The sequence below is a fragment of the Acipenser ruthenus genome, chromosome 12 (assembly GCF_902713425.1).
Source record: "Acipenser ruthenus chromosome 12, fAciRut3.2 maternal haplotype, whole genome shotgun sequence".
Lineage (NCBI taxonomy): Eukaryota > Metazoa > Chordata > Actinopteri > Acipenseriformes > Acipenseridae > Acipenser > Acipenser ruthenus.
This window is the reverse complement of record NC_081200.1, coordinates 3990588-4018114: the sequence shown is the minus strand read 5'-3', so window position 1 is coordinate 4018114 and position 27527 is coordinate 3990588. Positions and strand designations below refer to the sequence as shown.

The window sequence follows — 27527 nt, the reverse complement described above, 5'->3', positions numbered from 1 at the left end:
AATATTTTGGCCTTTATGATGTACTGTATTTTACTATTGCTAAGGAATGGTGCCTTGCACTTACCAGTGCCATGTCTGTAAAATGTTTGTGTCACATGACCAATATAAATTGTAATAGTGCTGTATCTCCGTAAATGGAAAATGTGAGTTGCACTGTTATTGTAGAAAGTGCGCACCAAACAGGTCTGGTGTATAAACAACATCCATATTGTATTACTAGTCTTTCAAAAACCTTGATCAAATGCCAGCCCTTTACTGCATTAGCCAATGTTCATTTCACAAGAACTAAATGCATAGATTATTTTAGAGACGTTATTCATAGACAAGTATGATTAGCCACAATAATGCCTGGACATGATCTCCACACATATAATAATAATTGAATATCTGTAAATCCTTGTATGGATGTCACAATGAAAACATCAAGTGGCTGAAATATAAGCACTCTAGTAATGAACTACGCAAGACTGAAGAGGGTAAAATGACAATGGGCATGTAGCCAGAGCATCAAAATTCCTATTAAATCTTCAACGTCATGTGCATCTTGGGGGCTTTGAACATTTAATGGACTAAAACAAAACAAGTCAAAGCACACAAAAAAAAAATCAAAACAAATTAACAAAATGTCCTTACTGGAACACTTTGACTTCCTGTCTGACCATTCTACTAGAGAAACCCACCTTTGACCAGACCACGGAAATGGACCTTTAACACAGAAAGCAATATCAGATCAGAAAGACATTATGTAGAATTTATTTTGCTGGTGTGTTGCTGGGGGGGGGGGGGGGGACCAATACATCCAAAACATAGTACATTATAACACAATGAGAAGGGGACCAGTGATTATGATGCTAAAGCTAACAACATTTTTTGATGGATTAAATGTGGATGTTAATGTTAACAGAAAAGCTTTAAAACAGACTTAATCTAATAACCCACAAGTAAAAGCTTTGTGAATGGAGTCAAATAGAATCACAGTAATACAAGCTAAAAAGCCACACGAAGCAGCCTACGAAAATTGGGATTCATGTTGAATTGTCCAATTAAAATCCCAAATCCTGATTACCACAAAAACTATCTCACCAAAACAAAGCACTTAACAGTTGGACATACAGCGATTGATGCAGAGATACACCACAGACCAAAGCCTGACAGTTTTATTATATCATTGCTTGTCCCAAGGCCTATTACAAATAAATAAGTCGAATATATTTGCAATCACATATTACAGAAAAGTTTTTCCAGAGGGGAACACCTGACTGGTCATCCTAACGAAGCTTAAATATAATTAAAATAGTTATTATACAACTGGCCAGTCCAGTGAAGTTTGGTAACAGACCCACATATTTACAGTAAGAGAAAGGGGGGCCTTTAACATTTCATGATGTGTAAGCTGTACATTTTCCCTACAAAGAACCAGTATGCACAGTACTACATGGAAATGTTTACACAACACTTACTTTCATTTCACCAGCCTACTTACAAATTCTTTAATACACACTTTGTTATCCAATGAACCATTTAAACAGGCAACCAAAAGAGCAATTAGCATTCTGCAGTAATACAAACACATTGCATAGCGTTTTCTTTTGGGAAGATGGAGGGATTACTTTCTGGAAATTACTACAGTGCGATTGGTTTCGTTGAGTTGTCAAGACTGTTTCAAGCCAAACAAAAACTGCGACGAGAAACAAGATAAACTTGGTTGAAATAATTTAGTTTTGTGGAACAATAACAACCTCAGTCAGACCACAGAACATTTGTTCAAACCCCACGAAACAAAAAAAAAAAAAAAAGAAAAACAAAACAAGGAACTCAGTTTCATCCGTCACCAAATTACACAGTACAATATTTTTTTTATTACAATGCCACCTTAGCCACTGACTCATTGTGTGACCCTGAGCAAGTCACTTAACCTCCTTGTGCTCTTTCGGGTGAGACGTAGTTGTAAGTGACTCTGCAGCTGATGCATAGTTCACACACCCTAGTCTCTAAGTCGCCTTGGATAAAGGCGTCTGCTAAATAAACAAATAATAATAATGCATGTAAATAATTGCAATAAATAATGTTTAAAAACTGCAAGTGCCTAGTGTGTCATTTTGCACATTTTCCAAAAACGTGCCCAGTAAACATTTGTGCACTGTGGGAAAACCTGTGTATCCATTTCAGCATTGAAATAAGAAATGGTGTGTATTACACGCTCAACTTACATGGTTTGTTAGGTCTCGTGTATAGGGTAAATTAAAGTTAATATAAGCACAAACTTACTTTTGTAAGTAAAAGCTGTCGTACTGCAAAGAAAATCTGGAAATAACATTTGCAAAAACGGTTTGAGTAACTAACACTTCTGATCTATACTTGGTTCCTTCATTCCTTTATGTTACAAGGTCATCAAGAGCGATTTGGGATGAATTCCTATTTAATACAACAAATCTGTAATAAACATAAAATAAAATACAAATTCAAAACGTATGTCAAGAAATTGGGCTAATAATGGTAGCAATAATCTAAAAGTAAAGAGTTTAAAAAGTCAGCTAACTTTAATATATCGGTTATTTACGAGGGCTTTTCTAAATAATTCCTGACCTGCAGGCACATTTATTCTATTATCCAGACTAGATTATGTCACTTTATGCAATTATAGTGGGTGGCTCAAAAATGCATGCATATGCCGGTGAAAAGCAACGCACCTTCGATCAATCCAACTGTTGAACCACTATATCTTTAACTGCATATTGAAATAAAGCCATTTAAAACAGGACACTTCTCTGTCTGGTTATTAGACACTGGTAAATGTAATTCCATTACTGACCTATTCACTGAAGAAAATCATAAATACAGTATATTTTATGGTAAGAATTAGATTTTGCAATGTTTATTCATGCATTCTTACTTTTCAAACCAAAACAGAACAAAACCCAATCCAGCTAAAACCTATTTTTGTAGATAAAAAACACAAGGTAACATTCTGCGACAGGCACCTAATACATTGTGAATAAGGGTTTAAAATATTGTCTTCCACAAACGTAAAAGTAACTGACAAACACAATAATCTCATCACAAAGCTACAAACATTTAGTCATTTCTAAAATTCTAAACATTTGCATTCAATGATCTCTCATGGCTTAAACACTGATCTTCCCACACATCTAACATACTTTACAGAGGGCTCAAAATAACCTAACTCACCTAATTTATAATTTATCCCTGCACATATCATAACCCAAAGACTACAAATTGCACTGTGCTTTACATATAATCCAATTTCACATTTTGTGTTACGTCAGACTCGAAGGCTCAGGAGGAAATCATTTGGGTGAGTTTTCAGAAAACTGTTTTTTTTTTTTTTTTTTTAAATCTTCTAACAAATCATGATAATTTAATTTTGCTTTTCATAAAACTTTGCCTTGAACCTGCCCAACCAACATAAGATTGCGAATACATCCACACACCGTTACAAAGGTAAGGGATAACCACTGCCCCCTTTTTTTTGGTCTCAAGTGTAGAATGCGATTCAAGTATTTCCTGTTGGACTGGAGCTTGTCATAGCAGGGTGTGACTGTGTCGCAGAGCGGTTTATTTTCCTCCATACATTCTCTCAATGTCTTCCTGGTAGTGAGTCTTGAGTGCCTTCCTTTTCAGCTTGAAAGCGTCTGTGACCAGACCGGTCTCTGGGGTCCAAGGCTCTGCACTCAGACGGACTTTCACTGGAATTTCAAACTTCTCCAATTTGCCTGTAAAACATACAGGTATATTAGAATTATCACCGCTTGTCTTATTTATTGAATGCATATATATAATGGCCCAGGTGGGGTGGGAAAGATATATCCCAAAAGCTTCTACTGCATGTCAAAATCTGCAGACACACAAACATATTTCCCAAAAACAAATTCATAATTAGTCAGTCAATTACAGCTTCCCGGGTTTCATGCAATTCAAAACGTTTAAAAGACCCCCCCACTGTCAGGAAGCATTGGTGGGCGGCATCTGTAGTTTAAAGTGGCGTGTGAAACTGACCTGGGTCAATGGAATCAAATGGACTTTGCTTTCTTTTCCATATATCATTACTGATACTGGAGTTTTTACAAGAAATAAATCATTCCCAGAAAGGGGGGTCAACATGTAGAAAGAAGTTACCGCAGCAATTTTTTTTTTCTAGATCAACAAAACTACTTTCAACTGCTCCTTACTGCAACCCAGATGTGCCTTACTAGTCTGGAATGATTTTGCTAATTTCAAAATAGAACCCCCAGTGTTTGAGATTAGATGATACACATGATTATTTACCTCCAAAAGCAGCTTCTGCAATCACCCTTATCACCTCCTTCTCCATCTCAGAGTTGTTGCAGATCTCCTCCCAGGTTCCACGGATCTTCTTGAGTTCCGCAAGGGCCAGAAGTTGCTTCTGATTGGGTACAATGAAGCCAATCACATAGGACTGATCGCTGCAACACAACACAAAAGGCGCTTTATTCAGCAATGCATCAAAATGACAAGATGTGTAGTTTTGTCGAGTTCATAAAGATTTGCTGGAGTGAAAAAAAAAAAAAAAAAATCTGTATATCAAGACACCTGTTTACACTTACAATGTAGGAAGTGGTTCAAATTATCCTATTGTAAGTGACTCTGCAGCAGTTGCTGCATAGTTCACCTTCTAGTCTGTAAGTCGCTTTGGATAAAAATATCTGCTAAATGGCTAATTATTATTAAAAAATAAAAAAAGAATGTACTGCCAATAATTCCAACATAATTCTTTGTGTTTCTAAGCTAGAGAGATGCACATTTGAAATGTGCGTGTTGGTCTGTTGAACTAAATTTGTGCTGATATTTCCTGGTTGCCTACCTGTTTGCGTATGCGCAGATGTTGTCTATTAATGAACAGTTTTTCAAAACAGCTTCAACCTTTCCTAGAGACACATATTCTCCAACTTGAAGTTTGACCAGATCCTTCTTACGGTCTATATATAAAAGTAAAAAAATAGGAAGAAAGATAGAGAAATGAACACACATTCAAGGAACAATGAACTAAGTTCAGTTTCTAACCAAGCCTACCCCCTCCTTTGACTCGCTTTCACTGAAATGTGAAGTAGGGATCTGGTTGGTATAAAACAACCTTTTTCATAAGAAACAAAACAGAATGTGTATATTTACTGTACCACTCTACAGTCACTGGAAAAACACATATACTAGTGCAGGTTACATTCCTAAATGCCCCCATCACTGGGCTTTGCGGAGTGTGTCTCAGTAAAGGAAATCTTAACAAGAATAGAGGTGTTTCAACACATACATTTAAGAAGACTGCTTCATTCTCTTCCATTAACAAATCATAACAAGATATAAGGGCAAGAGTTTTTGCACTGCAGGCCACCAATCACTGGAGGAGAAAGCATTTACTACAGATTCTAATAAAGCAATACTCAAGTTAGTAACTTGCAATAACTGACCCAAAGTCTTGGTTGTCAAACAAAATAGCATGTAATGCTTAGCAACCTGCAGAAGAGGAGCAATACATTAATAATTTAGTATCTTTACTGACAAATACATATGTAACAATTAAGATTATTGGACAGTGACACAAACAGTTTGGCACAATTACTTGGCTTCTGCCCATGTGCATTATTTTCCAAAGACTGTGTGCAATGCCAGTAATTATCAGTAAAACATGTTAGACTCATTCTTAAAGTCTTGTACTCACCGACAATTTTAAGGCATCCATCTGGGTGAAACTCTCCAATGTCCCCTGTGCAAAACCATCTTTGGCCATTTTCATCCACAAAGAAATCTTCTTTGTTTCTCACTTCGTTTTTGTAGTATCCCATCGCGACATTTGGACCACCAATTAGAATCTCCCCCCTGGGGTTAGGTTTGTTTGTGCAGTAATAACCACCTAGAAGTATAATTTTTTTTTTTTTTAATAATCTTAATGCTACTTGCTTGACTTCCTTGATGTGAACCATATTTTACTTTATTAAGTGACAAATTAACACTCATTTTCATATTACATTAAATTAGATAGGAAAAAAAGGATTAACTGAAACGGCTACTATAGAACCATGTATTTTACAGTGCATTTATCAAGAATGCTTTATCCAGCTTTATTTACAGAGGGTGGAGGTGTCAGTGCTTCTTTAAAATCACTAGTTTACCTCATTTCAAATGGTTCATAAAAAACTGAATAAAAATACATACTGTACCTTTTAGAAGCACGTGATTCGTCTATGTAGTCTTAAAGCCAATACTATGAACAGAAGTAGTCCTGCCTTTATAGTTATGATTACAAAACGGTTATTAGATTTATCTTGTCCTTGTACTTTTAAATAGTGCATTTCATGATTTTAAAATCATATATATATTATAGGTTTTGTCAAAGCAATTACATTTCCTTACAGTGGAAACTTTACACGACCTTGCTAATAACACAACTGTCTTGCCACCAAAAAACATTTTATTGGTTTCACCTAGAAAAGGAGGAGCCATGTATTTAAAAAGCTCATCCACGTGTCACATGCACCTTTCTTGATTTACTAAAGGGCCAGTTTTGCTTATGGGAATACTGCACTTTAACAAACAGGGATCCCTGCAGACTACCGAAATCTGCTGCAGGTGTGTTCTTACCTTCTTCCCAGTTCTTCAATTTGATCTCACAGCACACCAAGGGAGCTCCTACACGGCCGGTACTGTAGTCTGACACTGAAATCAATAGAAAAAATAAATAAATAAACTGAATGGTTAGTTGTACATTGCACTAGACATCTTTCAAACTTTATAATATTCAATATTTGTTCTCAATGCCAAAATTACTTCTGCTTTATGTTAGGACCTTCAGAACATTAGCACTTACTGATTGTGCTTCATTAACAACATAAAAACAATAAAGAACATATCATCTCTTAGGCTGAGTAATGAGTGTCCTTAATGGAACATAAAAGACTCACTTTCACTAATTGTTCCTGCTCCACAAGTCTCTGTGAGCCCATATCCTTGCCCTACCGGGCAGCAAAAGCAGATATTCATGAATCGCTGGGTAGCTGCTGACAGAGGGGCCCCACCAGACAAAAGCACGCGGGTCTTTCCACCAAGTAAAGATCTCACCTTTCGGAAAACAAAACTTGAAACAAAAAATACAGATGGATAGATTTTGTTAGTGTATTTTTTTTTCTTTTACAGTTTTGCTTTAGATTCACTTCTTTTTTAGGATACTGTTGGCTTTGTTTTGAAGCACAATTCATCTACTGTAAAAAAAAATATTGGCGAGATATTCTGCATACCTGTCACACAGTGGGGTACTGTAGCCTTTGGAAATCTGCTCCATTTTGTAATTGTAAGCTAGAACAAAGAGGGTTCTCTGTACCCTGTTCATCTCTTCCACTTTTGTCATAACATTCTTGTAGATGCGATCCATAATTTCCTAGGTGACAAAATGGAATTACTATTTGTTGTATGTGTTCACATTATACCATAATGTTCCTGAGATTTTAGCTGACCATCTTGCTATTTATTATGATGCATAAGAAGGAAATCCACTACAATTACTTATTTCTTGCTTTTACTCTTCTTGTATCTATGCTGTGCAACTCTGGGGCCACAGAATGCCAGCAGTGGTGTCAGTTCATTTCCTTGTATTGGATTTTAACTCATATTCCAGCATGGCTAATATAGCTGCCATGTGTAGCTGTTGTTTTAAATTCGATAACAATGCTACAGGAAATTTTCCCATGCAATGACTCTTTCTAACTCATTAAATACTCTTAAGGGAACATATGTTCATTGTAACAAAAAAAAAAAAAACTAAAACAAAACAAAACAAAACAAAACAAAACAAAAGCAACCACTGCTCCTTTTTAGATTCCCTTGTAAAATTCCAAAACCTACAATTACAACTTATTTACAGTACATAAACGAAACATCAAACCGAGGGACATGATTATCTTGGTTAGATAGCATGCAACAAGCAAGTATTTGCAAAGCCACAGCCATCCTTCTCATGTAAAAATGACATCTGTGATCTGCTAACCAATTACAAAAATCTGGAGAAAATGGACATTAGGGATTTGAAAGATTTGTGAGAATACTATATTTGTATTCCCACTATGAGGAAGGCGACTCATGAAATAATTGACTGTAAAACAATAACTACATATGATATTACACAATATAACAATTACAATTCACATTGAGTCTTGAGGGGGCAAAAAAAAAGCATACTTACTGGAACAGCTGCCATCAGGGTGGGCTTCAACATGCTTGTATCTCCTTTGCTTCCTTTCTTGATTTTGGTTGACTAAAAATCAGGAAACAATTCAATAGTAATTTAAGAAATCTGTAACTTTTTCTTAAATAAAATAAGCAAGCAAATTACTGTAGCTCATTTTTTTTTTTATATTAGATCAGATAAAACATAATGTGTGTTCCTAGCATTGCAACATCACCCAAATGTCTGAGCAAGATTCTGTACTACATAAAAGAAAGTAGTATGGGCTTTGGTTCAACATATTTTATTTAAATAACTTCTTGATAAACCAGTCAAGGTTTTTGTGGCAGGCACCTGGAAATGCAAGATAAAAAGGCAGCATTCTATAATGTTAAGTTTTTACATGTCTAACAAACCTGATCTGCTAAAGTCTGTGGTGATGAATATCCAATACGGCATCCATGAGATACACAGACCAGCTCAGCACTCAGCTCTAGCACGTGGGCCAGTGGCAGGTATCCAATGTAAGTGTCATGCTCCCTGCTATTAAAACACAAAAGAAACTGTTATACAGGGCAGTAAGGCAACTTCAAATTGCTTCACACCAAGCAAACCGCTTAGAATGGTCGATCAAGAAAAAAACAAAAACTTCTGCACTTTCCAGTAGATGCAAATTCTGGACATATAATTTGAATACAGGAGGAAAGGCCAATGACATGCTTTGAAAGTAAAATACAGCAGCACTCAGTTAGTGTTTTGCTTGGTTATTTGAACAGGCCACTAGCTAGAAACAAAACTTTGATGTTCTTCCCTGCTAAGGCTAGGCTTCATTTACTCAAATGCTGGTTTGCATTAGCTTACAGCTATAGGAGGCTGTGTGGTCCAGTGGTTAAAGAAAAGGGCTTGTAACCAGGAGGTCCCCGGTTCAAATCCTACCTCAGCCACTGACTCATTGTGTGACCCTGAGCAACTCACTTAACCTCCTTCTGCTCAGTCTTTCGGGTGAGACGTAATTGTAAGTGACTCTGCAGCTGATGCATAGTTCACTCGCCCTAGTCTCTGTAAGTCGCCTTGGATAAAGGCGTCTGCTAAATATACAAATAATAATAATAATACAGCTATATTACTTTGATAAAAAAAATAAAAATACTCTCGTGATGACTGTAATGGAGTTGTGTTTCATTTGGCTGGGCTGTGTTATACAAATATATTTAAAAGTTTTGGTTTTGTTATACTGTATGCAAGGGAACATACTGTATATCCCCCCTCTACTTTCCTAGAAGTACTCAGTTTTTATTGACTTTCATTAAATCCCAGAGTAAACAAAACACTGTTCATGCAGAGAGGATATAACCACAGTAATCCATACCCAAGGTTAGGAATCCTTTCAGCCATCCCGGTTATGCCAGCAATGAGATTGCTGTGAGAAATCATCACTCCCTTTGGTATCCCTGTGGATCCACTAGTGTACATGATGACTGCAATATCCGAAGGTACAGGCTGGTTGGGAGGCTTGGACACTAATCAAAAAGAAAAACAGAACTTGGAAAAAGACTGCATTCCTTATATTCTAAGTTATGCTCTTGGACATGTACATGCTATTTTCAGTTACTGTACAAGTGACTATGATAACACATATATGCACATATACTAAAATTGCACCGATATTTGGTGCACATACACATCTAAGACAAAACCATGAGGCAGCCCCTAACTGGACATCACCACCCCTGGGGTAGTCATATTGTATAAGTGTTGACAGCATCCAGGAAAACCCAAATCAGATGCAACAATGAATGTGGATTATACTGCAACAGACAGATAGACCTAGAGGTGTACAGAAGTCAAGTACACATTCACAAAGGAGGTCAGCATCTGGAGCTAGTCTTGTGGGTTATACTGTAACAGTTAGATAGACCTGAGGTGTACAGAAGTCAAGTACACGTTCACCAAGGAGGTCAGTATGTGGAGCTCCTGGCTGTATAACACAATAATTATAACATGTACTGCCTCCGTGAAGTAAAATTGACTAAATATATATACTGTATCAATAGTGGTCACCAGATGAACCTGGAATTATAGAAATGCCAGCAATTCTCTGTTCTTGGAGACTAGAAAATTTTTAAAAAAAGACAAAAGAAAAAAAAACAAAACACAGCATAGATTACCTTTAAAAGCTACCAGGTATACTTGACTTCACTGATCATTTCTACCTCCGAAAGAAAAAGGGATGCTAGCTCATGTCACGAATAAGCAAACCAGTTTCAAACTAACTTTAAAGCACTACGGGGGCACAAGTCGTATGAATCTTTACTGCAATATTTTTTTTTCTTTTAAATCTCATTTCTCAAATAAAAATTTGATATACATAATATATCAAACTGTAACAAAAGAATATTCAAATTCTTCCGCCATGCCCTCCCTCCCCACCACCCACAGGTTTTACTGCAATACTTGTAAACATCTTTCATACCACCCACTCAAGCGCCCAATAACCTCTCCCTTTGTAAACAGCAGTGCCAAGCTAAATCAGCTGGAAAAGTGCTGTTTAGCTCTTCCCTTTCACTTGTAATACTCCACAGATGTGCTGGGGCTCCTCACGCCTCCTGATCATTCACATGACCTACAGATTGCCAAAACGAACAGCCCAAGGAAATTCAAACAAAGAAATCCAGTAGGATTAATGAAAGCATGCAGAAATAGAACCCCTGGTTCAACCATCATTTTAAAACTACGTAGTTTGCGAATGCTTTTTCTTTGTATTGAAAATAAGAAAATCTGAATGTGTGTGGATATACAAAACAATGGATAGTTTTCTTGCTTTGTTTTTTGCATGGAGGACCTTGTAAGATGATACAGCCAAAAACTGTCCTTACTGTTTTGTGTTTTGGCCCCGAGTGCTTGTACCATTGCCATATTGTGAACCATTATGCCTCTTGGAAAGTCTGTCCATGCAGTTGGCTTATCGTCAACAATTATGATGTGCTGTAACCTTGGAACCTGGAGCAGGATTGCCTAGAAATAAATCAGCAGTTAAAAAAAAAAAAGATTCTTCCTATTTGTTAAATGTACTAAATACATTTAAAAAATTGAAAATTAATAGGAGGAGTCTTGATTGGACCTCTTAACAGGAATTAGCTTACTGTTCTGCAACAATATAATATATACAGTAAATCAGTAAAGTTTCTAATACTCTTGAGGATAGTCCAATCAAAAACATGCAATAGCTCACTAGTAAAAGCCCTAAGCAGACCATAAGAAAACAGCACAATCCTTGGGATACAAGACTTAGACTTGCATGATATTTGTGTGGGAATTCTCTATTAACATTTTACTTTCTGTCCCCTATGTAAAGAGTACACAATTTACTTGAACTTTTCAAGTAGAAGTCTGTAAAGGAATGTGCTTTGAGATTAGGTTACACAGCTGGGCTGAGGCACAGTGCAGTTCTGGCTTTACATAAGCCTTACTTACCAGGACTTGGCTAAGTCTCAGAGAGACCATTTCACATACTTCTTTAGTGAATCTATTACAAAAACCACAAGTTTCTAAATTTGTGCACAGTTTCCATTAGAATAATTTCATACAATGAAATTAAATTGTATTTACTTTCTGACTAGTGACTTTGTTTACCTTCAGTCTGCTTTGAAGGAGATCTTTGCTGGTGATTATGTGGGTGACCTCAGTTTCATTTAATCCATGTGCAATAGCTGGTCCTCCCAGGGTTGAATACAGGGTAACAACTAGTAATCGAAAACAAAAGGTGCAAATGAATCAAAACCCAACAGTCATTGAAGATCGTTTTCTGTTATCTTGCTAGAATACAGTAAAGTGTACAGAAAGATGTTCTATTGCATACTACTCAAGCCAACCAAACAATTCAACACTGCACAGCAAACAGCACCAGGGTAATAACACCTCAGCCTCGTTTAAAATGGATCAACAAACAGGAACTTAAGGGAGGCCTCATTAATCGTCTAACTAACTGTCATGCCCTAACAAACATTCTTCATTTTAAACTTATTCAAGGTTTTCATAAAACAATCCCATTATTAAGTGACACATGCTTACGTTTAATTTGGCTTAGCACATGTTTAAAACTCTGAACTTGTCACACTTTCAATTGCTGATAGCAAGATGAAGATTTCTAGAAGTTTTCTGATGATCATGCATTTGGCATAATTAATAGCTCATTTCGTGTTGCACGTAACTAGAAATCCCACATTTCAGCTGCACTCTGCGGGACTGTCTCAGAGCAAAGCTGGGTACGTCATGCAGTCCACGACACATCACAGCCGGCAGATAACAGCACAGCAACAAACTGCTCTGCTGGGGAGACCCACAAGACATCTGCAGTCCTGCAATTCAAGTTATAGGAAACAGCACACTGGTGCCGGGTTCTAGGTTCAAGGGAAAGAGTGGTAATAAGTCTTTAGATGCATTTACAGTAGTAACCGTTGCGGCATGCTGTCTGATTAGTTTGGGAACTGTGTATTTGTCAAACTATATGAATGTCTTAATTGAATTGGATTGTTTTTTTGTTTTGTTTTTTAAAGAATGAAATGTGCTTGTGTTGAAAAAAAACTTCCATAATAAAAGTAGTAAAATGCACTGTATTAAAACTAAAGGACTCTGTGTTCTACAACCAAATCCTTAGTGGCTTACTCGTCTTGTGCACGGATCTCCAGGGCTCGTAACTTGTGACTACAGTATTGAGGCATTATAATAAAAACAGATGGCTGCTTTATTTGTCTTTCTTGTGCTTCACACACTGCAGCCAATCTACATTCCTCTATGGAGAAATGTAAACCAAATACCTAAACCTGGTGCCTTACAAAGAATACTGAGCAATAAAATGTATATTCATGTTGCCTGAGCTGTACATTATATGTATACTTTATCGCCTTAGGTACTGGCAAATATTTACAGGGAAACAAATGCATTTGTTAATATAATGTGGATAAATATAGGTCTTCAGTTAATCCAGCACGTTTCATTTATAATGCACAATATTTCAGTACTAGCCATAAAACTCAGTGTGCCTCAGTGTCACATTGTTTTGGTGCACATGGCCTAGCACATTGCTGCTTTTCATTTGGTGGGAGCCGAGTAGAGGGAAGGAGTCTGCACTAGTTCCCACGAGCTCTCCCAGCTCAGTCCAATGACCCCTGTATCATAAACAATATTTCAAAAACTGTGTTTCCCCTTAAGCAACCGGCACTTGAATCATGGATTCATTTGCATTTCCTGTTTCCCCTTTTTGTTTTCACAATGAAACACTCAACTGACACACATGTATGATGTACCCATGAAAAATGTAGATTTTTTTTCTTTACTATATGGGAATGTTTTATTTTTCTTCATTCTGCAAAGTGTGTGCTGAGCATTTACTTTTACTAGGATTATCTCTTTTCAGGTCTCATGATGTCAGTTTATTATCCAGCGCCTGCTATTTTTCATTGCTAGATGCAGTAATTCAATACCTATTCATTAAGATCTCACAGCATTCTGTGGTTCACCAGGAAAATGGTACTTTATAGCCTAGACATTTTTTTTATCCAAAACACACCGGTTTAAAAAAAAGGAATTAACAGTTCCAAAAAACTTCCATCTATATTCTCTTTATGTGGGCACCGCAGATCCTTGCAATAAACAGGATAAAATGTGTTCTTCGGAAACATGTTTTATATTCAATATTTATTAAGTTGGTTAATTATTTCCTTTCTTTTCTTTCTAAACACTAAAGAGTAAATAGCGGGGTTCTGAAAAATACAGCGTTATGCATCCCCACGTGTTGCTACAACTGTTTAAATAACATACAGTACATGTAATTTTTCTTTTAATTGTTAACATCCGACAACTTTTTACACTTATAACTTTATATTCTGTTTCAAAGCTCTTCAAAATAGCCCCTCTAGTGCACTGATGAGTGTACGATTATTGACCACATTGTCAAACAGGTAACACAGCAATAACGATCCATGTGGTACGAAACAGAAAAGCTAGAGCACTTGTTAATATGTTTTTATTTATTTATTTATTTTAATTGCTCTTCCTGCAGTGATTTAGAAGACAGATCTCAAACCCCAGTGCACCAGAGCTGCCATTTTGAAAAGAGCTTTGAAACAGAGTATAACGTTATAACTGTAAAAACTTGTCAGGATGTTAACAATGAAAAGATAAATGATACAGGTATGTTATTTAAACAGTTGTAGCAACACATGGGGATGTATAACGCTATATATTCTGGAACCCCACTACTTACTCTTTATCAAAAACTATAGAATATGAACACTACACGTCACTTTGGCATGCAAAAAAAAAAAAAACCCTGAGGCTATAGGAGAGCTAAAGGATAAAGATGCTAAAGAAATTCAATTCCCTTCAGCTTTGCCCAGAGAGTACAGTAGTACTGCAGTTTTCAAGTCAATACATTGACGTCATGGAGAGAGCAGGGAGAGCAGCGTGTGGAGGCAGCTGCAAACCCTTAACAACCAGCCCTGACACCTAACACTTTCTCAGGCATGGCTGCCTGAAATACGTGTGCGAGCTCATGGCAGGCCTCCTGTGAGAGAACACTTAAAGATTACAGGTCTGTTTGGAATATCTGTCCGAGCTGGGGCTGGAGACGCAGTCATTGAGTTTGGCAGTTTGTCAAACGTCGCAGAGCTTGCAATAGGTTTTAAAAGTCTGCAGACAGTGGAATGACAGCTGTTTTTGAGTCTTTCACCTTGGACGTAAACCACTGCTTTAAATCATTCTTCAGAGTCATTTCTGGTCATTGGAACTGGCTATTTAAACAGCTTAATTTCTCAGAAACTGTTGCTACAATATGAGCTGTATGATGAAATTTTAGTATCAACTGGTGTTAGAATGTCAGATATTTAAATACTTAGGCTGATCTCATCTTTCTTACTTCTCCCCCCCCCCGCCAGCCCATAATTTTATGTTCAACAAATACATGGGTAAATGAACTGAAAGTTGACAAAAGTAGAACAATTCAAATGAGGTTTGATTCAATGTCTGTCCAATTAGAGGAGGGAAAGCCAATAAACCAGGCTAAGGACCATGTTTTTCTAACAAGGTTTCCTGTCTCATGTGATGGGCTACGTGAACATCTGATGTTGACAGAAGAAATCTGTTTCTTCGCAAGTCAGCCAAGTTCATGTATGTTTACACAGGGCTTAAGGACACTAAACATTGTGTCAGACAGCAGAATCAAGCACGTCTCAATAAAAAAAAAAAAAAAAAAAAAAAAAAAAAAAAAAAATTGAATTTGTGTCAGGAAAAAAGGGAAAGCAGAACACTTACATAACCCCCTCTGTTACAATGTTTCACATTCCAGAAGAGTTGACTAATCTGATTTTTTTTATATATTCTGAATGACCAACACAATATCATTTTTAATTCATTAACTGTACTCACTTTAATTAAATGTGGGATTCAAAACCAAACAGCAACAAAAGTAACAATAATCCTGCCCTTAACATAAACTCAAAATAAGGCGAGGGAACACAGGTCAAATTTGGTGTTTAATTGGTACATATTTAATCCAGCTATCACCCAGAGATAAAGTGTTGAATAAGTTCATTAAAAGTGAACAAAAGCATACAAACTAAACTGGCCATTTTATCCCAGAGGAAAGGAGGCTTTTCGAATTACATTCTTTTGCTTTGCACAAAGCAAATCACGTAACAGGCATTATGTAGTAGACTAGCCTCCCAGAAAAAAAAAAAAAAAACAACAACAACTGTGAAACCTTGTTTTAGAAAGCAGAACAATAAACAAATAAATAAATAAATAAATAAATAAATAAACACAACTTTGAAAAAAATAAATAATAAATTCGAAAGCATTTACGAAATCAGTCTTAAAGTGACTGATTTACTTACGAGGGAAGTTGTACATGAAACAGGCCTGTGCGGTAATTATCCACTCGGCTCTTGTCTCACAAAAGATGGCAATATTAGACTTTGGCTTTTGCCCCAGCGCTGCCAGACCACTCCCAAAGTGGGCAGCAGCAAGGTAGGTCTCTGCATACGTCAGCCAGTTATACCTGCCAAGGATTACCTGCAAGGAGAATACAAATAGGATGTTTCAATTACAACTGAATAATGAGCCACATAATACATATATTACCTACTGTACATAAGCTTGACAACTACTGTATATGTTACGGGCAAAGCCTGAACTGTGGAAAAATGAGTAAGTGAATAACGCTATTGAGGTAGGCAGGTCAAACTATCTCTTCAATTGCAGCTCTCTCTCTCTCTCTCTCTTAGCAATTCACAAATCATTTTGATATTAGTTCAAACTCATTGCAGTACTTGAGTGCCCTCTAGCTCATTTTCAATTGTACTACACTCATGTAGGCGGTTTTTAAAATATAGGGCAATAGGACTTTGACATCATGTGAATGCACTAAACAATCCAAAATTACTATAAAACCAGATTCCTAAAACACCAAAATTTCATAACAGGTAATTACATTTAAAAAAAATGGTAGGGATTCTAATGGATTAAAAAGGATTAACTGTTTGTCAGCGTCTTCCAACGCCAGATTTTTAAGAACATAAGAAAGGTCACAAACGAGGACTCTCTCCCAGGATACTGTTACCATATAGGTAATTTTCCATTTTGGATCTTATTATAGTTTCCATAAGTTTACATATAATAACAGGCTTATTGGTCTAGGATGTTCTAGGATGGTTTTGAAGCACATAAATATTGTGCTTTACAGGTAGCAAACAAACCTAAAACAGCATAAAAAGTGCCATTCCCCCATAAAAAGCATATAGCCAAATTAATTAACAGTGGCATACAACACTGACAAGAAGACTTAAACCAAACAGGCAGGTTTACTTTGAAGACTTCCTGTACTTACCTTTTTGAAAACTTTCCCATTTGGCTGGAGCTCATCTTCCTCGCTGATCAGCTCCCGAGTTCCCAGACAGTCCCTTTCCTTATATCTGTGTTTGGCAAATTCAAAGACTTTGTCCAGGGTGTCGCAGCCCGGGTACAGCACTGAGGCAAGGCAGTGCACGCTGTTCACAGAGCGGTAGGGGCTCCCGGGGGTGCTATTCACAGGTCTCGCTTTAACTCGCTTGGCCCGTGAAAGTTTCTGACTTGCTCCAGACAGAAAGTACCATGGTAGAAAAGTTACAGCAGAGTACACCCATATTATCGAGTGCAAGACTTGTAAAAGAAAAGGGTTGAGATCTTCCTTTAACTTCATTCTTGCAACGGATTAAAAGCAGGCACAGTGGGTTCTACAGCGTTCAGATGGATTGGCAATGCAGCAACGTGTTGTTTACCTGTAAACAATAAGAAAAAAAGAAACAATAAGCAATGAGCTATATATTTCACAGACAGAAGGCTTTAGGAATTTATAATCGAGTTTCATATTTATATATATATATATATATATATATATATATATATATATATATATATATATCACACACACACACACACACAGTGCCTTGCATAAGTATTCACTCCCCTTGGACTTTTCCACATTTTGTAGTGTTACAACCTGGAATTAAAATGGATTTAATTGGGATTTTTACCATTTGATTTACACAACATACTTAACACTTTGCCGGTGCAAAATATTTTTTATTGTGACACAAAAGTTAATTAAACAAACAAAAAAAAAAAAGACATTTGTTGGTTGCATAAGTATCCCCCCCCCCCCCCCGAGTCAATACTTGGTAGAAGCACCTTTGACAGCAATTACAGGTGTGAGTCTTTTTGGGTAAGTCTCTACCAGCTTTGCACATCTGGATCCTGCAATTTTTGCCCATTCTTCTTGGCAAAATTGCTCAAGCTCTGTCAAGTTGGATGGGGACCGTTGGTGAACAGCAATTTTCAAGACTTGCCACAGATTCTCAATTGGATTGAGGTATGGGCTTTCACTTGGCCATTCTAAGACATTCAGGTTCTTGTTTTTAAACCACTCCAGTGTAGCTTTGGCTGTGTGTCCTGCTGGAAGGTGAACCTCCGCCCCAGTCCCAGGTCTCTTGCAGACTGAAACAGGTTTTCCTCTAGAATTTCCCTGTATTTGGCTCCATCCATCCATCTTGCCCTCAATCCTGTCCAGTTTCCCTGTCACTGCTGATGAAAAGCATCCCCATAACATGATGCTGCCACCACCATGCTTTACCGTGGGGATGGTGTTCTCAGGGTGATGAGCAGTGTTGGCTTTGCGCCACACATAGCGTTTTGCGCTAAGGCCAAAAAGTTCAATTTTGGTCTCATCAGACCAGAGAACCTTTTTCCACATGTTTGCTGTGTCTCCCACATGCCTTTTGGCAAAATCCAAACGGGATTTGATATGGGTTTTTTTCAGCAATGGCTTTCTTCTCGCCACGCTTCCATAAAGCCCAGCTTTGTGGAGAGTCCGGGTTATAGTTGTCCCATGGACGGTTTCTCCCATCTCAGCTGTGGATCTCTCCAACTCCTTCAGAGTTACCATTGGCCTCTTGGTTGCTTCTCTGACTAATGCCCTCCTTACCTGGTCACTGAGTTTTGGTGGACGGCCTTCTCTAGGCAGAGTTGCGGTTGTGCCAAATACTTTCCATTTTTTAATAACGGATTTAATGGTGCTCCAGGAGATGTTCAAAGTTTGGGATATTTTTTTAAAACCCAACCCTCCTTGGTCTTCATGATGCTGTTTGTTTAGATAAGCTCTCTAACAAACTCTAGGGCCTTCCAGAAACAGGTGTATTTAATCTGAGATCATGTGACACTTTAATTGCACACAGGTGGACTCCATTCAACTAATTATAAGTACTGCATGGTCTCCTGACTCTGGCAGGTTCAACCATGCTGTGAAAGCTTGAGTAACATTCTCTTCCAAAGTGGAAGGGGCACTGTATTGTAGGATCTGTATTAAGCTCTTTGAAAAAAACAAGGAATTGAGAAAACGTACAGAGACTTGATCAGCACCATATACAAGAATGCAACATCCACAGTAAGACTCCATAAAAACAGTGACAAAATCAAGATTAAAAAAGGAGTTCATCAAGGAGATACAATTTCCCCAAAGCTCTTCACGGCCACCCTAGAAGACATTTTCAAAACACTGGATTGGGAAAATAAGGGGCTGAAGATTAATGGAGCCTACTTGAATCACTTACGATTTGCTGATGACATCCTCATATTTACAACACGCCCATAAGAATTACAAACAAGAATACAAAAACTAAACGAGGCTTGCATCAAAGCAGGTTTGAAAATGAACCTTAAGACTAAAGTGCATTATATGTTACTGTAAATTGTATGTTGTTTATAAACCCAATGCACAACCTAGGGTCTGTATACTGTAATGTATTTTCTATTTTTTCTTATTATTATTATTATTATTATTATGAAAAACAGCAATATACAAACAAACTGTACAAAAACACAACAAATAACACGTTGTCTCCATTATCCAGAAACCTAAAATTCACTTCAAAAACAGCAGCAAAATTAGGTCACAGGTAGAGGTTCCTCCTGAGAGTTTATATACTGTAACCCTGCATGCAATATATGAAGTCTGTATATCAAATGGTCTCTAAGAAACAGTCAAAGTTGTTATAAACGTGTGTCAGGTTCATGACATACAAGCAAACTCTTACACCGAGATTAGTTTGCAGCTCTCACTAATGCTGGACACAAATCAGCTCCCATTGTGCTTTTAAATTCTACCTTTGACAAAGCTCCAACCAGCAAGATTATAAACTATAGTGCAACCTTGGGCAGTAGGAAAAGCAGATTTTGAGTTACACTAATCCTTAAATTAGGTAAAAGGTGCTTGTGAGCTAATCTGATCTAACTTTACAAAAATCATTAATACTTGGAAGGATATGGAGCTTAATTAAGCTAATCGCCAAGGATCTCCAAGGCTAAATGTTTATTTGAATGTGCAATGTGTTGAACACAATTAGATCAGGTTTTTTTTATTTTTTTATTTTATGGACAATATATATTATATTGGACCTTGTTCACTCAACATGGAAATGCTGGAAGAGCACTGACCAAGGTTTGCTGGAACTTTAAATACACTGTGACCTCCAGTACATCTACTCTAGATATATTGGATTACTTTGACAAATGCTCTTCAAATATTCAGGCAGCAGACAACACTTAAATTATTAAATTCAACCCAATAAAATACAATTTTGCCTTTTAATAATCAGCTAACAGTCTGAAATGAGCAGATTTGCTTTTGGGTATTTCAATGCATTCAGTACTTTGCATATCAAGTAGAACAAATGAACACGTCCTTGATTTGAAGTGAACAGGCAGTCCTTGGAAACTACAGTAAGTTCTAGACTGGTGGAATTAGAAACTGGATGTTTTAAAAAAAAAAAAAAAAAAAAAAAATGCTATACAAACTCTCTAAATTGGAACTTGCACCTAATTAATCCTAATACCCGATAATAAGTCCTGAGAGTACATGCATAACAATTTTCAGGAGTCGCTAGGCTTATTTTGAATTAGGGGTACAACGCTTCATAGTGCACTGATGAACTGTGCTCCTTGTGTGTTAAATGTACATACAGTATCAAAAGGCTACAGTTTATGTATTGTGATGCAGTGCATAACCAAGATCACTGCTTTATATAGTTACTGTTCTTTAATGACAAATGGATGTGATTTATTGCTGGATATTAATACATCTTCCATTATAGTCTGAGTTATTGACCTCTTAACTAAACAGTATGTTATTATTGATCATTTAATTTCATTACACATAACACAAAGTAGTCCATCAGAATTCACACAATAGTATCAGGCATCCAGCACTGGTACCACGAAGTCTATTGCTCTTCAGTTTTCAGTAATTCAAAAGAATGGATATTGCGCAAAACCTAACTTCATTTTTATGATTTCATTTTTTAAATGTGATTGACACTTTATCCTCAACACTGCAGTTCACAATATTTTATATATTTACATGAATTAAAAATCATACATTGTTCATAATGCAAAGCTGTTGAAATGAGTATAAACACAGAAGAAACATACCTGTTTATAATCGTTTAGTTTCTTCAGGAGTGTGACAAATGAACTCAACATCAAGTAGAAATCGTGGGAAGTCAAGCAGTGGAAAGCTATTACAGTGCTGCTATGGCAACAGCCAATAGCGTCTGAGCTATTTAATCACAACCCGCTTAGCTCCCAATCCCCTACTCACAGTCAGTGCAGTAAAGACTGGTATAACAACGTACTCACTAAGGCTGCCCTTCATTCCTGTTACATCACCTTCATCCAACCTGTCTACGACTTAGGATTGTATAGTTCAGTCAATCATGCAGCACACCTTCATTAGACCTCAGTCAAAACAGTGCCGACAATGCGTTCAACAACAAGCAAATTATATTTACAAATGAACAGTTCTTCAATCTCATTTTTACACTCAGTTCCAGAAATATATTTTTAAAAATTCAAAGAACAGATATATATGAATCAGTACTTGGAAATTCTGGCCTGTGATTGGATAAAACCTCATCATAGGAGCAAAAATAGATTGAACTATTGCCCTAAAATCCTTACACCACCAGGAAACAGTCTCCCTCTGACATGTGATTGGTTCACATTTTAGTCAGGTCTGCCCCTTTTCAAAGGAATGCCCTTCACTTCCACTCTTAACAAGAGAAAATGGCTGAATTAAAAAACTGCTGGACAGCAATTCTGTGACTTAACAGAAAATGAATTAAAAACATACTACAAAAGAAAGATGATCCAAAGTGGTGATTATAACATCACTGTCACTGTTTTCTGACTTTCTGAAATTCAGACAAATTCAACTCGACAATGTCATGAAATATGAAGGCGGGGATCTAAACTGTATTATACAGCAGTCAGCAAACCAGACGGAGAGCTGTACGCCAAAAAGACTTTGAGAGCTATGCAGTATGAACTTCAAAAACATGTTCCATTATTTATTTATGTTATTTATTTATTTACCTATGCTAGATCAGCTATATTTAAACAAAATATAGAGTCATATTTATTATCCAACCTTGCCTCACTTTCTTGTTTGATTCATATATTAAATATGTACTGCAGACTCTGCTCATAGTGGAAAATGAAATTCCCCTTGGGAAGACTATTGTTACCTCCTGCGGCTTCGGGCATTATAGCTCCCTGTTGGTAACAATAGCCTTCCCTCAGGGCAATAACTTTCTACTACAACCCTCCTCTCCAGACCAGACTTACTATTGTATGTATAATATATATATATATATATATATATATATATATATATATATATATATATATATATCTATCTATCTATCTATCTATCATCTAACATAGTATGGAAACAGTATTTTGCAAATGGTTAATGGTGTAATACCAACAAACCCCACCAGATGGAGAACATCCCCATGTTAAATAAAATAAAATAAAAAACCTCAGTACTGGAATCTGAATCTACTCCAGCAAATACTGCAATGTAGTCATAACATTTAAAAAACAAACCTCTCTCAGGTGATCTGTGTCTACAATTAAAACACATTTTTGGACCATCTGTTAACATTACACACACACACGCACACACCAAAGTTTTAAAAGGAGCTGCTACAATTCCAGTCCAGTCAGTGTTGTATGCCTTTTTAATTCAGATTAAAGCAAAATACCAAGAGCTTGACATATTATACAATCAACTAGAAATATGAAAAGGGTTAAAAGATCTGTATCAATTTGATATGTCCAGAGGTGTAAGCAATGTGGCAGAGAAATGGTTTGCTTCAACTGGACACCACCTGCCACTGAACTTTATTGAGAGAATCATAAAATACAGCTCAGCGCATCAACTACACACTATGTAAAAGCATGGTCTGTGTGTTAAAACAGTGGCGCAATGAGTGTTTTTTTACTAGACAACACTGATAATAGGATAATCATTGATATAGATGGCTACCAAACACTAAGACATAAGTATTACCTCAACAGCAGAAACTTTATGAAAAAAAAGAAGTAAACATTATGTCAATACAGCAGCAACATTATTTAACATACAGGTTTGCTTTAATCACGCACATTTGAAGTCACTTTTTCAAATAGTTATGAGGCTTAGACACTGAGAGACCTAAAATAAATCTACAGTGTCAGTCAGTTGTTAATAAAAAATACATGGTAAGGAAATGTTACTTAGTCGTTTGTATCATGCTGCTTATGAGTGTTAGCCTGTGTTTTGTTTGTTTTTTTAAGTTGCTAAGTTTCACAGCTTATAATTGTTTTGAACAATCTCTGTCCTCCTATTTCACCTGGTGGTTTGCCCTTTGTAGCTCTATACTACTTTAATATATTTGCCTTTGATATGATTCTTATACGTTTAGACCAACATTGATACAAGTGGAGTTCACCTGTTGTACTTGGACAGTACACTGCACAGAGCCAGTTAAACTAAAACTGGCCACACTAATAATACTTTCCTTTCACGGTCCTGGAGGGCATTCCACTCCAGGTTTAACAGGCAAACTGAGATAATGAACTACTTCAGGGTCTGGATGGTTTAATTGGTTCAATTTTAGGAAAGGGTTGGAACAAAGACCAGGAGTGGAAAAGCCAACTTTGGCCACCCAATGTCGTACAACATGCATGCAAGTCAGCAGTGTGAGGGCAGCAGTGTGGAGTAGTGGTTAGGGCTCTGGACTCTTGACCGGAGGGTCATGGGTTCAATCCCCGGTGGGGACACTGCTGCTGTACCCTTGAGCAAGGTACTTTACCTAGATTGCTCCAGTAAAAACCCAACTGTATAAATGGGTAATTGAATGTAAAAATAATGTGATATCTTGTAAGTCGCCCTGGATAAGGGCGTCTGCTAAGAAATAAACTTTTTTTTTTTTTTTTTTTTTTTAAGTCCACCTCACAATAAGGGGTTAAAAAACCACCATAGCAGGTTAGTTTTTGGTTTGTATTGTCTTTTGTTATTGATAAATAAGTGCACCACCCTGTGTGTAACAGCAACAGTTGCATGGGACTCCTGTTTTACCCGCACTACCATTAGTCACTCTGTCACATTTTCATGTTCCAAGAACTAATAATATTTAAATACAGACTCTCTTGAAAATCACGTCAAAAAGAATCTCTGTATCTTCTGAATCGTGGTTGAGAATATTATCTCAGGAATTAGGACTGCTAGGGTTTCATACAAATGTGGTTGTTTCTTTCCAATTTTGTCAATTACAGTATTGCAAGTAAATACACAGTTCAAACTAAAGTCTGTGCTCTGTGTAATACACTTTTTGGAACATTGCACAAACATGGCAAACCAAACACTTGTAAGATGCATGGGAAAGGAGAATACCGAGACTGATTTCCTCCTCTCATAACACAGGAGATGCACAAGGAGAAGGGATTTGGTACAGCTAGATTTAGAGCTGACAATGAAACTGCAACCCATGCTGTCTATAGCTGTGTTGTAGACGACCTTCCAATGCAATGAAATCTCAATGTAGGAGCCACAGTGGCTCTAATATTTGGCCTATACCACAGGGATTTTAAAGCAGCTAGTTGCCACTCACAGGGCCTACGTGTATTGACATGGTACGAGCTGCAGAAAACAAAGATACTATTGTATTGTTGCAGTACATTTTTTTTTAGATCCCAGAAATACTTTGGTTGAAAAAATGTAAGTACTATCTGTAATTTGCTTCTATTCTGTTCAAAACCTTACCATTATCCATAAATTACTAGATAATCATTTTAAAAAGATCTTTTACATATACAGAAAAATGACCTGCTGTAGCTGGATTACATTATCTTTATAAAGGGCTTATTTGGTTGTAAAACCCTTGCTCCATAAATAAACCTACTGTTATTCCGTACACTGATAACGTCTGGTACACACGATGAAACGCACTGGATCAATGGAAGTACGATAAAGTAAAGCAAAACATAATTATTTTACGAGCTAAAGCATTCGAAATGCCTGATAAGACACAGCTGTTCAACCAAAGTCAATCTCCGTGTAACCCGTTCAACTAGTTAACAACATACCATCAATTGCTAGTCCTGTGAAATCCACTGTAATACTGAATGTGGTTAATTTTACTAGTTATAAAAAAAAAACAAATGCACGCACAATGACAAACGCAGAGACATTATTGTACTAGAATACAGGAAAGTATAGTGCTTGTGTGTCCAACTTAAACATGAGAGAAGCTTTCTACGCATTCTAGACACACCCATTCACATATATATATATATATATATATATATATATAACTAGATTACACAAAACATCGCAGTGTGGTACAGCCGCATGACACTCCTCTTACCGTACACGGCCACACTAAAACACAATGATAGTCTCACTCACCTGCTGGATGTTAAACCCGGGGCGTTTCGCTAATTAATATAACCCTACCATGTTTAAAATCTAATTTGTATCTATATATATGTTAATTTTTTACCAATGTAATTGTACTATTTGTCTCCTGACACCGGCCTGCTATTTGCCGGAAGTGGCTATACTGTCGTCAAGCTAAACTGCGGTCTCATTGGTCCGCAGAAGGTGGTGCGTACTCGGGGGCCGGTCTCTGATGTCACCGAGGAGCAGTATGGGGTTACTCGCGGTCATCCGGCCTTCAGGAAAGCTGTGATGGCTGAGCACTGCAAGGTGTAGGTATTGTGCTTTCACAAAACAGAACACCTCAGCGCGGGCCTTCCTTTGCTGCGTGAACACAGTTAATAAGTATGTCACATTAAAGTAGATTCACTGTCGTCTTTTGAAATGCAGTTGGTGTAACTTTTTATCCACGAAGAAAAGTGTATGAACAAGCAATGGGAACTCGATGATGCAAGAAAAACAAATGGCCCACTGCTAGTGTAATTGAAGCCGAAATCTGCATGACGTATCACAAGGTTAATTAACTATGAGTAGATACAAAGCTGTGTTTGAGGCCTTGGTTCACCCGTTCAGTTCATGTCACACAGTGAGGTTAATGGTAATTAACCATGTGATAGGGGCTTCCTCTATGGGATTTTTCAATTTCTTTTTATTGTGTAATTATGTTCCCCATGGCTCTGTGCCAGTGTTTCATTTTAACAATGCAAGTCTGGGCAGGTACAGACATTTTAAATAACACAGTAGTAGGTTACACACCACACCCATATTAAGTTATCTATTTATATTTTATGAGGGGGTATGTTGTATCGTACTGTGCAAACACAGGTGGATTTTGAAACAATGAACATTTCTAACCCTACAGCCCTGCCTAATTTGCATCTTCACACAATGTTTTGTTTTACTGTGCAAACCCTGTGTGAAATAACTGGTTTCAACCTTGTGGAATGGCCTGAATTTTTCAGCTGCAAATTAGAGGGATCGATACCAGAATCCTCAATATAAACTTCATGTATCCAGTTAGAGACTTGAATCGAATCAGACTGTACACTAAACTGTTTGTTATCAAAACAAGCAACAGCAATGTTATAGTTTGAAATATCAGTGTTATAGTGGGGGCAAATGCATACGCAATTTGAATTGTAATTGTTTTTTTTTTTTAAATATATAATTTAAGATATTTTTAAAAAGGCATTTTTTTTCTAGTATTTACCATACTATAGACTATAGCAGTGCAAATACAAAACTCAAATGTGACATTAACAAATTAGATTAAGATCTCATGCAATATAATTTACCAGAATGTCCTGTGACATTACTGTCTGTTGCATTCTATTTTTAATACTTGATTGCTGTTCTAGCTCCAGATAGCCATTTGCAAGATAAACCTGACACTATGTGTGCTCCAAAATGTTTTTGTTCACCTTGGATACACAATGTCATTGCATACAAACAGAAAGGTCAGGTCATGTAGATTTCCAATGCCTATGTTGTTGTCAGGTTCTGAACTATTTACATGCACTATATGTTTATCAAGTAAGCAAAAAACCCTCAATATGCCCCATTATTTGAATTGTAAAATTAAACAATAAACCATTGTTACTGTCACGCTATTCAAACTATTCAAAGTGATTGATTGTTAGCACATGGATTTAACCAGTCCAGGTTTTAACAATCTAGGCAACAGCTGAGAAATTTATTTCTGGCAAGGGTCAATGCATCAATTATTTATTGATTGATTGATTGATTGATTGATTGATTTTTTGACTGGCTGTGATTTACTGTTGTGTTCAATTGAAAGCGAATTTCATCACGTGTTCATTTGCGTAATCCAAAAATAAAAATCATTTGTGAGAAATAATACAACAGATTAAAACAAATATTTTGTCATCTTATCCATGCAATAACCTGCTTTGCAACCAACTTTGTAGTAAACATTATCATAATAAAGAATAAAAACAAACACATATTTGCAGACTGGCCAAATAA

The 27527-nt window shown here is 36.8% G+C and overlaps 1 protein-coding gene across 2 annotated transcripts; it reads right to left on the bottom strand.

Annotated features, from left to right (window-relative positions):
* Window positions 1–1142: 1142 nt before the first annotated feature.
* LOC117417147 (fatty acid CoA ligase Acsl3-like) lies at window positions 1143–25987 on the bottom strand. Of its 2 annotated transcripts, none has more exons than XM_059034351.1 (15): window positions 25512–25987; window positions 17076–17505; window positions 16084–16261; window positions 11825–11934; window positions 11068–11206; window positions 9561–9711; window positions 8608–8734; window positions 8210–8281; window positions 7269–7408; window positions 6936–7108; window positions 6616–6690; window positions 5696–5887; window positions 4844–4958; window positions 4288–4445; window positions 1143–3734 (listed from the first exon to the last, which is right to left on the bottom strand). In XM_059034351.1, exons 2-15 carry the CDS (start codon window positions 17424–17426, stop codon window positions 3577–3579), a joined length of 2139 nt encoding a protein of 712 aa, XP_058890334.1. In that variant the 5' UTR covers window positions 17427–17505; window positions 25512–25987; the 3' UTR covers window positions 1143–3576. The 2 variants fall into 2 exon arrangements, with proteins under 2 accessions (XP_058890334.1, XP_058890335.1); XM_059034352.1 differs by lacking the exon at window positions 25512–25987 and adding an exon at window positions 21209–21307.
* Between the last annotated feature and the right edge of the window lie 1540 nt (window positions 25988–27527).

Excerpts from the sequence above, each read along its gene's own strand:
- LOC117417147 (XM_059034351.1), bottom strand. The coding sequence starts at position 17,426 with ATGAAGTTAAAGGAAGATCTCAACCCTTTTCTTTTACAAGTCTTGCAC. Across the intron at positions 11,935-16,083 it reads TTTCATGTACAACTTCCCTC|TTGTTACCCTGTATTCAACC; the intron begins GTAAGTAAATCA and ends TTCGATTACTAG. Across the intron at positions 4,446-4,843 it reads ATCTGCGCATACGCAAACAG|CGATCAGTCCTATGTGATTG; the intron begins GTAGGCAACCAG and ends GTTGTGTTGCAG.